We start from the raw sequence: 12513 nt of genomic DNA on the forward strand, positions 1-12513 counted from the left end.
ACAAAGCTAAATCCTTGATTAACTCACTAAGCTGTCATATTGAAGTGATTGAAAGGGAAGAGTATTAATAATTAATATGTTTCATTTGTAGTCTCATTGATGGGCAAATAAACAGATGTCAAATAAAACCCTGAGTAAGGAAGCTCAGATATTGTTTGTACCCAGGTATCTAACATTTCATTATTCTGAAAATATGTGATATTTGTGTCAATTATTTTCCTTGTTGTGAAATTGTTTATGTGAGTCACAATGTTCTATACATTTACTTTCGTCCCTCCACACTTACTGATCTTTACCCATTCAGTAAGCTTCAGGTACTGAGCCAATTAACTGGAATTAGGAAATGAATCCTGCTGTGATTTGACAGGCTTTGCAATTAATCTGATATTATAATGGCTTCCAGCCTGCTCTTTAGTTGTAAACCAACTGATATTATTGACAAATGAAGTACGAATACATGAGTGGAAGACACACTCAGATCTTTTCATGGGCATATTTTGTTGACTCCAGTATTTGCTGAATACAAAGCCTCATTTCTTTTTGATAAAACTATTTTCCCACATCACTTGCTTTGGTTATATTCTTCCCCAGCTTTGATTTTTTTTTACTCTCTATATTATTCTTCTATTATTCATCCCCCTGAATTTCTATTTTGATTATATCCAGTGGCATCTGGATTTATAAATAGGTTATCCATTTTCACCTTTAAGTCCAGGCATGTACATTTGTATAGGCTGTGCCCTCTTTTATTGCAGCAAAGTAAAAACAGCTGAGAAAATTCAGGGATAGAATGAAAGCAAGAGCTGTTGCCAACCAGCTCTGTAATTCAGAAATAACCAGAACACCCTGCACAACATTTGCAATTGAGCAAGGAGGAATTTTGGCTGAAATAGAGCACACATGTCAGACATTTGAGATGTATGATTCTCTGTGTTTTTCAGTGTGTGCATTTCCCTCTAGAGAGAGTGGAATCTGATTTCCTGAGCAAATGGGAGAGAGCGGAATCTGATTTCCTGAGCAAAAGGGAAAGCAAATGCATCTCCAGTTACTCTGCCACTTAGATGATGATCAGCATCTTTATGTGGATTCAATGGTCTCGCTGGATTAAATCCAATAAGCTAAATTAGATAGTACTTATCAGTAGCACTGTACATAAATATAAGGATTGACCGTAGAGCATGGCATGATTGAATAAACAAGTCCTTGGAGTTAGAGGACTGTGTGTGTGTGTGGGTGGGAGGGAGGAATGGGGCTTGTTTTGCTGTTGCTGTTTCGTTGCTTGTGTTCTGTGTCGGTCCCTGAACATCATGGACATGTTATGTTGGCGTCAGAATGTGTGGCGACACTTGCAGGCTGCACCCTGCACACCCTCGGGTGCGTTGGTTGTAAATACAAACGACACATTTCACTGTATGTTTTGATGTCCACATGATAAATACACTTGAATCTTGATCTTAATTACCTGCCTAACAAAACTATAATCATATTTTCAAAGTTCTGGCAAGGTATCAGTAAACAAGTCAAAGTACAGGTCAGAAAGTGAATTCAAAGCAGAATATCATTATTTCAGAATATTTTACCCCTTTCATTCCCAGAAATGCTCTTGCTTACACAAATTAAGCGATGAACACCATTAATCACTTCCTGCCTCTATTGGTTATAAATTCAATGGACCTAATTTCATTGATCATGTCTTTGAAAGGATTACATTCTATTGATATGAACTGCTTTTCCATAACTGCTAACTAAGGTGGAGTCTATTATAGGCTTTAAGGTGTAAAAAATATTTAAAGTACGAGAAGATACAAGGATACGGGGCAGTGGAGGACTGAGAGGAGTGGAATTAATTTAAGTTTGCACTAGCAAAGCACTACACCATAGCATAAATGAAATGACTGGAAATACTCAGTATTTGTAGAGAGAAAAAGGAAAAGTAGAGAACAGACAGACAGAAATGGAGACTGAAAGAGAAAGAATTAATATTTCATTTTGATGAATACAATGCCATAACTGATATAGAAAGGATAGATAGAGGTGTATTGTGCAAATGTGGGTCCTGGTAGAGAAAATCAATCTCATCTTGTTCCCCAGTGAGATGCAAATTCTTATGTAATACACAGTTTTAGCATCAGTATTGACAGTAAACTCCATAAGTCCACATCTTTTCTCCACTTCTCTCTTGCATCTTTTATTTCTTGCGCCCTTGAACCATCCGCAGAATAGACCGTGCGACTTCAACAATTCTATCAATAATGCAAATACATGACCCCAAAGTTTCTAATTATTCATGGAATATAGTATTACATTTTAAATTCAAGCCATTTTTACATGTTGTAAGAGATTTTCCAAACTATGGGACAGAAGAATATCCTTAGCAAATGGAACAGCTACTCTCCTGCCTCCTTGTGCCAACAACAAAATGCCCATTCTTTGTTCAACAATGAAATAAGAAGAAATTATTTAGGGTAATGTTAGGTCTTTAAACGTGTTTAACTATCCATAGCTATTATTTTATGTTGAAAGCACACATATTATGGTGCTATTATCACATTGACAGAAACAATGAATGGATCACATTTGCTATTCAATTCAATGAATGGTCATTGTTTACCTAGGAGAGGTCCTGGTGAGATTGTTACCAAGCATATTTATACCAGAGTAATTCAACTTCAACTGTACAATTGCAAAATATATATACAAAAAGAATTTGGATTTCTTTTAAGACCAGCAGAAGAAACGGTTAATAGCAATACAGTACTTGTTTGACATATGTAGCACCTCATTAGCAGTTTGAGACTGATTTTTGTTTTGCACAACTCGGGTCCCAGTTGAATAAACAAATAAATAAATTCACATACCTAAAAATGATAAATGAAATTTGAATAAATGATTGGAAGACATACTCAGATTCTTTCACAGGCATTTTAGTTGACTCTACTTTTTTGCCAAGTAAAAAACAATTAAATTCAGATAGTCAAACAATTGAAATTGCCTGAATATATACCACAAAATAATAGAGAATGCATTTTCTTAAACATTGCCCTGATATTTGCTTTCTTGTACCTATTTTATTTATGGTACACTAAAAATGTCTCTGCGATTTCAATCAAATCTGTTGCATATAGAGTGGAAGTTGATAGCTTCCTGATCGGTCAGGGCATCAAAGGATATGGTGAGAGGGAAGGTGTATGAGGTTTAGTGAGATTCAGGATCATCTGTTATGGAATGGCAGAGCAGACTCGATGGGCTGACTGGCCTAACTCTGTTCCTACGTCTTATGGTCTTATAATGAAAGGCTCAAGATAATATGATTATACGATCATGCATATGAATCAAACAGTGCTTCCACTAGTGGAAGAAAATCTTTTTTTTTTGCTATGTTAAAATCCAGATTAGACAAAGATCAAAAATAACTGTTTACCTTCACCACTTCAGGGTCCTTGGGTTCCCTAATTATGTTTCCGGATTGGAGATTTTCATAACTCTGGAGGTCTACATGGGTGGCTTGCAAGGTCCTAGGTGTGTGCAGGGAGATAACTAGCAGGCCAATCATAAATCCGCAGGCAAGTCCTAAGTAGAGGCCAGAGAAGAACGATGGCAATGGCAATACAAAATAGCTGTAAGCAAGAGTGGCAAAACATATCAGAGTTTTACTTGGCACTTTTGGAGAAGACTGTGGAGTCAAGGTTCTGTCTGAGTAGGGAAACATTGGTTCATGACTGCACAACGTATTATCTTGACTGGGCTTTGTTTCGATAATTTGTAACACATCTCCACATGAGCATATCTCATACCTAGTGCCATTGTTGTCCCCATCACTCTGAGTAAAGGATAGACATTGTTTCTTCTGCTTTCCTTTTGCATGCTTTCCTGGAGAACTCTGTGCATTAGGTGGTCTTTCACTCTCTTTCTTTTCTGATTTAAGTATCTCCATTCTGAACTTCTCAAGCCCAGATCTTGCATTCTTACTACCTGTATCATTGCTACAATGTTCAGGTCCGGCATCACAGAAGGAGTTAGCACTACACGTATTTGATGGTGATGGTCGAAATTTGGGGCTTCCAGCACTATCATCTCCTATCATCTTGCTTAACATATTCAAAGGCTCTTGTATAGCCTCTGAAAGTTTTCTTTTTGTGTCTTCCAGTTTGGCTTCTACTTCAGGGACTTTGAAAAAACTGATTTTACACTCAGTGGGTGAAAGCAGAGGTGATGGTGGAGCTGTTTTTGAATCATCATTTCTTCCCTTGTGCTGCGTTAACTGGCGCCAAAGATGCATGTTTAGCCTTGAGTCTGATTTTGATTGTGCAACCTCGGGCTCGTGGCGTGAAATTTCAGTGGAGATAGACTTAACAAGGCTTAGCAAAGGCTTCGGTTTCAGGGAAGATGTATCTCTGGATTCAGTTTCTGCAGACAGAGATTTAACTAGGCTCATGAAAGGTGTTGATTCTGAGGAACTGTAGGAGTTTGATGAAGATGACATAGGGGATGATACCAATGGGAAAAATAATTCACCTAAAAATCCAGAAACAGAAGGGGAAGAAGGCAGGGATGAAGCTGGCAACGGTAAGTTTAGGCACTCGTCAGAAAAGGGAATATTCAGTTCTGATATTCCTTCTTTATCCACTGCTAGACTTCTTCCAACATTCTCTCCAGCTTTTGAAGAGGTTGTTTCATTTTCTCCTAAATTTACCCAGTGCTCACTGTTTGTTGGTGACGTTAAATGGATGACAATGCCCTCGCCCTGGGAAACAATAGGTTTTTTGTGTTGCCTTTGAACATTTTCTTCCACTTTGGATACAGTTGAAGAGCTTGACAACATTTCCTGCTTCTCCTCTCCTAGATCTGCCATTACTTGCAGCTTAGCGATTGATTAATCTTTCTGCAAAGGAAATTACAATAGATGTTATAACAATAGAAATAAGAAATTATGTTTTAATACCACCTTTAATATTATAAAACATCCAAGTTTCATGGAAGTATAATTACACAAAATTTGACATCAGTCACATAATGAAATATTGGGGCGTGAGTCTTAAACCTCAGGCCTTCTAATTCAGGGATGGCGCAACCATGCCAGCTATCTGATATTCAGACAGCTATCTAATTTAACTATGAAATAAAAATCCTGGTCATTATTTTACAGATAAATCTGGATTCCATTGAAAGGAAGTTTGCACAAAATATGTTATTTTATTAAGCAGCTTCCTGTACTCTTGTTCTATATACACACTAGGCAAGAATATTTGTTTTTTTTTTCTCTGTCCTTAGTGTGTACAGTTGTTGGTTTCTATAGAAAGTGTTGAAATTCAAAGGGGACAGGTTAACAAGCAGAAAGCATCTAATTGGCCATTGACACAAAGAAAGTGAATGGCAGTCTGCAGTTACTGAATACATACTGCTAGCATCCAATGTCCACCATCAGGGCTGTGCATCAGCTTCACATCTGCTCTTGTGAGTAGTATTTCCAATGACATGTCAAAAGGTCCTGAGAAAAATCATGGAAAGGAAATGAATTGTTGTTGCACAGAGCAAAACATTATGTAATTTACTACACACATAATGACCATTACAGGGATTTGTAAAAATTACAGCAGTTGGGCATGTTCTATGGGGTGGGGTTTTCAAATGGAACTACTCTGCTCTCATGTCTCTGCTTCTTCTCCATGGCAAGTTTGCTTGTGGTTCATTCAATGAGCTAATTCATTCAAAGTTTAGTAGACATACAGAATCTCACATACGATCTTGCAAGGTTATGAAAGTGAAGGAGATGGTCTAGACAAGTGATAAAGACTTTTGTCCAACACAAGGTACAAATACAGTGCAGATATAATCATTGCATACTAGCGAGGCTCAGGTTTCCCAATCAGAATATGAAGCACACGGCTATGAATTGTTGTAATAGATGTAATGGAAAGGGTTAATTGCTTGAGTATCTACAAAGCATTTCAATCATCAGAGCAAAGGGCACATGCTCTCAGCAAGTCTAGAACATTGATTATGAATCAAAGCAATACCATTCCTGTAATCTCTTCACAATAAGAAAGTCTTCACAGCATTGAGGTCAAGATAATCAATGAAGAATTGCATTTATATGTCATTTGCAAAGGCAGAAAGCAGAACAACTGCAATGCAAAAGTGTAGTACATTACCACTGCAGCTGATGTCTCAGTTATGGGCATGGAAGCATAAAACACTGATGGAGAATACAGTAAAATATGAAGAATGTAGTAAACTTGGTACTAGCTGTTAAGAAGCTGTTGTGGTTTACAAGTGACTTCATTACATACACTCCTGGGATTGCCTAGTGTATGTGATGCAGCAATTATCTGTAGAGACTTGCCAAAGCAGTCTGCAGAGACCACTGGAATAAACAGTCATGGTGGGCTGCAGCTCCAGAACCTCTCAGTCCGTTCAGTTTCCCACTCCAAGGTTATACAAAGCACCCTAGGCACTGCAAGAATTAAGTTTACTGTATCACAACTATCAGTATAAGGTATTGCCCATGGATTTAGCTGTTTTGCGTGAATCAATCCACACCCTTGGGCAGAGACTTGAAATTGGACTGGAAAGTCACAATGAATATAGATCCTACATCGAGACATTGAGCACTGCGCAACAGCCTCATGGATTTATTGTTTAAATAGAAAACATGTGCATTGTAATAAAATGTGTTGATTTGATGGTATATAATGAATGTGAAGAAAGATGCGTGTTTTCTCTTGGACAACATCGGTGATGTGGAGAGGGGAGACTTGCAGCATGGGCAACTGCTGGTCTTCCTTACAACCTTGCCCAGGCCTGCGCCCTGGAAACCTTCCAAGGCGCTAATCCATGGTCTCAAGAGACTAACGGATGCCTATAAAGATATAAAGAAAAAGAAAGAAAGATGCGTACCTTGTATTTCCTGTATATATTATGGAATGGAGTATATTTTTGAAGTATATAAACAGCAAATGTTTCAAAATCAGACTTTAAGTCTCAATTGGAAAAAAATATGCAAAAATGTTCAAGGACACCTACTAAGATATAACAGTTACATAGTTGATATCCACATCAACCAAGGAGCAGAACCAATCTATTTTTGATTCAAGTGATAGAAGAATTAGATAAAATAGAATCAAACGGAGTTCTAGCAAAGCCAAGCTCTGGGCAACACCGACTGCAAAAGCGCTTAAAGCATGACAAGACTATTTTACCCTGTGTATATCACACATTGATATTAAACCATGCATTTGATGGTGAACAGTTATATAGAATTTCTATGTAGGTATAGCAGGAGCAGAAGTCTTCACCAAATTAGACTTATTACATGCTCGTACTTAGCTGAATGTAGACGAGGAGAGACAAACAGTACACATTTCACAATGAATGCACATAAGGATTTTCATTCCACCAAAACTATCTTAGAATAAGTAATTATCATTAAAGACCATTCAAGCTATAACAGACAAGGTGCAGATTGTGATCAAGATGTACTAAAAGCCACAAATACTAATGAAGAAACTCTTTGACTATTAGATGTAGTAATTAGTTTTACAGACAAAAAGTAAAACACAATGGAAGCAAGTATGTGTTTGCACGGAAATAAATCTTGGGCTAAAAGCAGATGCTGATGGATTGCAATCAAAGAAAAAGTGGAAGCCCCTGTGAAGGCAAGGAAACCTAAAAGCATTGAAGAACCTACCACCACAATGCTCTTACGTTTAAGAGTAGATCAATGGGTCGATAGTTAGCCAGATTTCATCTACCATGCTTTTTCATTGTCCTGCATATGTCAGTACTACAGCTCCACTTATACACATCTGGTTCTGACATCCATGGAGCAGTCTTTTGTTAATATCACATTATCCATTACCATTCAAACCAAGATGAAAACCAGTTAAGCTACATTGTTATGTGTCCCTTTGAGCACTTCCAAGGTTGGGGCTTGTTTTATATACCCCAACCCTGATTCCTTTGTGAACAGATTTACATTCTGATGGTCCTCCATCTTGCAGGTGCTCGCCAATAAGGATGGAGCAAACTGACCTAATGTAGTCACTTGTCAAACACAAGTGGCTAGCTACAAACTGCAAAGTCAACATCTGTAGGGCAAAAACCACGAGAGACCATTAACATTATTAAAATCAGTAGCAGAGACTACCTGTAATCTAATTTTCATCAGTCTACATAATCAATTCATGGTTAATTGGATTTTTCCTGTAAGTTTGATTGATTTTTTTCCCTTAGTTATCTGATAACAGTATAAAAGATGGTATCACACTAAATTTGCTGCTTATCCTCATAAAAACCAATTTATGTCAGTGAGATTTAATATATTAAGTGGGAATAAGCTGTTGCACAAGCTACGCTTTTACAGTTTGTCATTCTTTCAATGAATTTGAGAGAGATTTTTTGAGCTCTTCTTCAATTTTTTGGTTCATTTTCAATCTCTCAATTCTACTGCAGTGGGGGCCAGGTGACTAACATTGCAATTTTATCCATATATTTCATTAATCCTGAACACTGATGAATCAAAGTGTAACTTTTTTCCCTTATAAAGTTTGAACAGTTTTTAAAAGTTAAGACAGATCGAACACAGCAAATGATTTCATTTCATGCGGCTCCTGTGACCTAAAATTACATGGAATGCAGAAATGATTGATGAACATAATTAACTCTGTGAAATCTAATAATTACCTTTCCCCATTACCAAGATGATTTTCATAATGTAGGTTAAACCCCTAAATGAAAAACCTGTTTTCAATCCATTCCAAATGTCCTTCATTTCATTATAAATGAATGGGATAATTCATATTATCCAGCTCACAGTATGGAATGTTACGTGCCAATCCTCCACTGCGCTCACTGTCAAACTGGATGTTGAATGGCTTTCCATATGCTGCAATATCTGAATTAAGCATGATAGATATTCAATCTTATTTTTTACCTAAGAAGATAAAGGTCTGTACATAACTCACTTCAATTGCTTTCTCTGTTGCTAAAGGTAAACCTGAACAAACATCGTGTGTTCTGCTGATTCTTCTTTCCCTCTGGCATCACATAAACAGCAATCACATGAAAAGCATCCATTGAGCATAAATTATATACAACTTCTACAAGAAAAAAAACAATTAGAATAGAAAGCAGTCATTTAGTGCAAAAGTGATCATAAACAGTAGATATTTGCATTTTCCCAGCTGGCTCAGGAACCAAATAGTTGAAGGGAAGTAGATGTTTATTTATTTATTCAGCGGTAGAGCACAGTAACAAGCCCTTCTGGCCCATATGAACCTGTGCTGCCAATTACAGACGTACACCTATTAACTGTACGTCTTTGGAATGTAGGAGGGAACCAGAGCACCTGGAGGAAACCCATGCATCACGGGGAGAATTTAAAAAAAACTCCTTACAGAAAATGGCGGACTTGAAACTGGGTTGCTGCCACTGCAATAGTGTCACAGTTTGGCTGCACGACTGTGTTTTTGAAACTGCTGGAGCGTACGCTGCAGACAGCATCACTAACCATTATCTAGTTATTACTGTGTTGCTGATTGAAATCTCACTATGTGCGATTTTTTGTGATTCCATCATTAGTTCAATGACTGCACTTCTAAAATACTTCATTGGCTGTAAAATTCTTTGGAATGTCCTGAAGTTATGAAAAGTTCCATTGTAAAAGTTTGTTGTGTTTATTTTGCCTTATAGCACACTCGGAGCAACTATTTTATGTAAGAGCAACTCATACTTTATTTTCAACAATATTATTTGTCTAGATGTTGTCATCCAAGAGCCTGCTTGATCTTCTGGAAATGCTTCAAGATCTTGACATAGATGGGAAAGATATACGTTTCTTAAGAAGCTTATACTGGGACCAGACAGCATCCATCAGAATAGAAGGAGAAGTGAGTGAGTATGTGAATATCATGAGAGGAGTCAGGCAAAGTTGTATCTTTTTGCCAGACTTATTCAACCCATATAGTGAAAATATCTTGAGAAGTATCAAAGACATCAAAGGATTGATAATTGGAGGCCATAATATAAATAATATCAGATATGCTGATGACATTGTACTAATAGCTGACTCAGAAACAAAACTACAAGAAATACTCACTATAGTGGCAGCAGAAAGTAATTGCAGAGGCCTCTCAATCAACACCAAGAAGACAGAAAGCATGGTCATCTCCAGAAAGACAAACATCCCACAATGTGTGATCGAGATCAGAAATACAAACATCAAACAAGTCAACAAATTCAAATACCTTGGCAGCCTAATAACAAGTAATGGCAGGCATGACACAGATATCAAATACCTCTGTACAGAATAGCAATGGTGAAAGAAGCTTTCCAAAAAATGAAGACCATATTAACAGACAGAAAGATGAGCACGTACATTAAAAACAGAATACTGCAGTGCTACATTTATTCTACCCTGACTTATGGAAGTGAATGCTGGACCATTTCCCCAGCAACGGAAAAGAGACTAGAAGCGGCTGAATTATGGTTTTACTGGAGAATGTTAAAAATATCATGGACCACACACACATCAAATGAAGAAATTCTCAGGAGAGCCCAAGCAGTTTGATCATTCATACCAACAATAAGAGAAAGACAACTCAGATTTCCAGGACACATCATGGGGAAAGATGAACTAGAAAAACTCATACTCCCTGGAGAGATGAGGGGAGTAAACCTAGAGGAAGACCTCAGCTTATGTACATCAAAAGCATAGCCAGGTGGCTACACATCGAGGAAATGGAAGTCATCCAAAAAACGAAGGATAGATCTATATGGAAAACCATGGTCACCAAAGTCCGCATCGGATATGGTACCTAGACAGACAGACAGATGTTACACAAGCTGCACTGCTGAAAGAGAGAAATTGGATTTGATCACCATCCAAAACCATTCCCAGTGATTTGTTCCAGAATTGATACTGGGTGTATAATATTAACCTTATAATTGGGGTCTTTATAATGGGGACCATTCAACATTATTTGCTTTTTACTAGCAAGAGTGGACAGAAGGAATGTGTGTAAGTTCCTGATATCATGGTTATTAGAAGTGAGGTTGGCTCAATTCCATTGCCTTGGACCTTGTGCACAATGGGATTTCATAGTTGCAGATCCTGAAAAAAATGCTTATTGTTCTATGCACTTCCCACTTAATCATCATCCCAACAAATTCTTTAATAAACCACACTTATTAAGCAACAGTTAAAAAATAGAACAATACAGCACAGGAATAGGCCCTTCAGTTCACAACAACTGTGCTGATTTCTATGCTGAATTAAACAAATTCTTTTCCCGCCTGTGCATGGTCCATATTCCTCCATTCCCTGCGCAATCATGTGTGTATCTAACAGTCTTTTAAACACCATTATTGTACCTGCTTCTGTCATTTCCTGGCAGCCCACTCTAGGGCACCTACTGCTCTATGTTAAAAAAACCTCCCTGCCCATCTCTTTTAAACTTTAGCTCCTCTCACCTGAAATTCATGCATCTTGTACTTGACATTCTACCCTGGAAAAAAGAATATCATGGTCTACCCTATCTATGCTTCTCAAAATCTTATGAACTTCTACAACGTCTCCTCTCAGCCTTTGGTGCTCCAGAGAAAACAACCTCTCCTTATATCTCATGCTCTTAAATCCAGGCAGCATGCTGGTGAACCTCTTCTGCACCTGTTGCAAAGCCTCCAAATCTTTCTCATAATGGACTGGCCAGGGTGCACACAATACTGCAAATGCAGCCTAAACAAAGTTTAATATAGCTGCAATTTGACTTCTTGACTCTTATCCTCAGTGCCCTGACCAATAAAGGCAAACATGCCTATTACTTCTTTATCATCCTATCTATTCTCCTGGTGACTTTCAGTGAGCTATGGACTTGAACCCAAGGTTCCTGTGCTCCAATAATGTTAAGGATCCTGCCATTAACAATAGACCCTCTACTTTCATTAGCGCTCTCGAAGTGCGAAACCTCATACTTGCAAAAGTTACCGGGTAATCCTTGCAACATTTTCATTGTTATCATTTTTTTTCATCACAATTTACAATCATCATCATCATCATCATCAGGTGCCATGCCCAGTTTGAGCTTTGACTGCCATGGCCCACACATTCCTGTTTCGGGTCAAATGCATCGATTCATTGGTATTCATTTCCATTTCTCTGGCTGCTGGCTGCATCATCATTTGTCTTTGCCTTCCTTTTGCTTTCTTCCCTTCAATCTTTCCCATAATTACTGTGCATTCTAACTCCTCTTTCCTAATCACATGTCCAATAAAGTTACATTGCCTTTTCATGATCTCATACATTATTTCTCTTTTTGTGCTTGCTCTGTTCATGACATCCTCATTAGATATTTGTTTCGTCCATGATATTCTTTGCATCCTCCTCAAAAACCACATCTCTGCTGCTTCAATTTGTTTCCTCATGTTACTAGATATTGTCCAACATAACTGGATCCATATAACATAACTGGATAAATGTAACATTTCAGTACTCTGAAGCGGGTTGTCATGCCTAGT

At 37.7% G+C, this 12513-nt stretch overlaps 1 protein-coding gene across 1 annotated transcript in view; it reads right to left on the reverse strand.

The window, feature by feature from the left end:
• Positions 1 to 4852, reverse strand: part of tex2l (testis expressed 2, like) — a 72625-nt gene extending 67773 nt beyond the window's left edge. The window contains exon 1 of the mRNA XM_072267306.1: positions 3422 to 4852. Coding sequence (XP_072123407.1) covers positions 3422 to 4852 — 1431 coding nt within the window. The remainder of the gene's footprint in view (positions 1 to 3421) is intronic.
• Positions 4853 to 12513: the final 7661 nt, after the last annotated feature.

The sequence above is a fragment of the Mobula birostris genome, chromosome 9 (assembly GCF_030028105.1).
Source record: "Mobula birostris isolate sMobBir1 chromosome 9, sMobBir1.hap1, whole genome shotgun sequence".
NCBI classification, from domain to species: Eukaryota; Metazoa; Chordata; class Chondrichthyes; order Myliobatiformes; family Myliobatidae; genus Mobula; species Mobula birostris.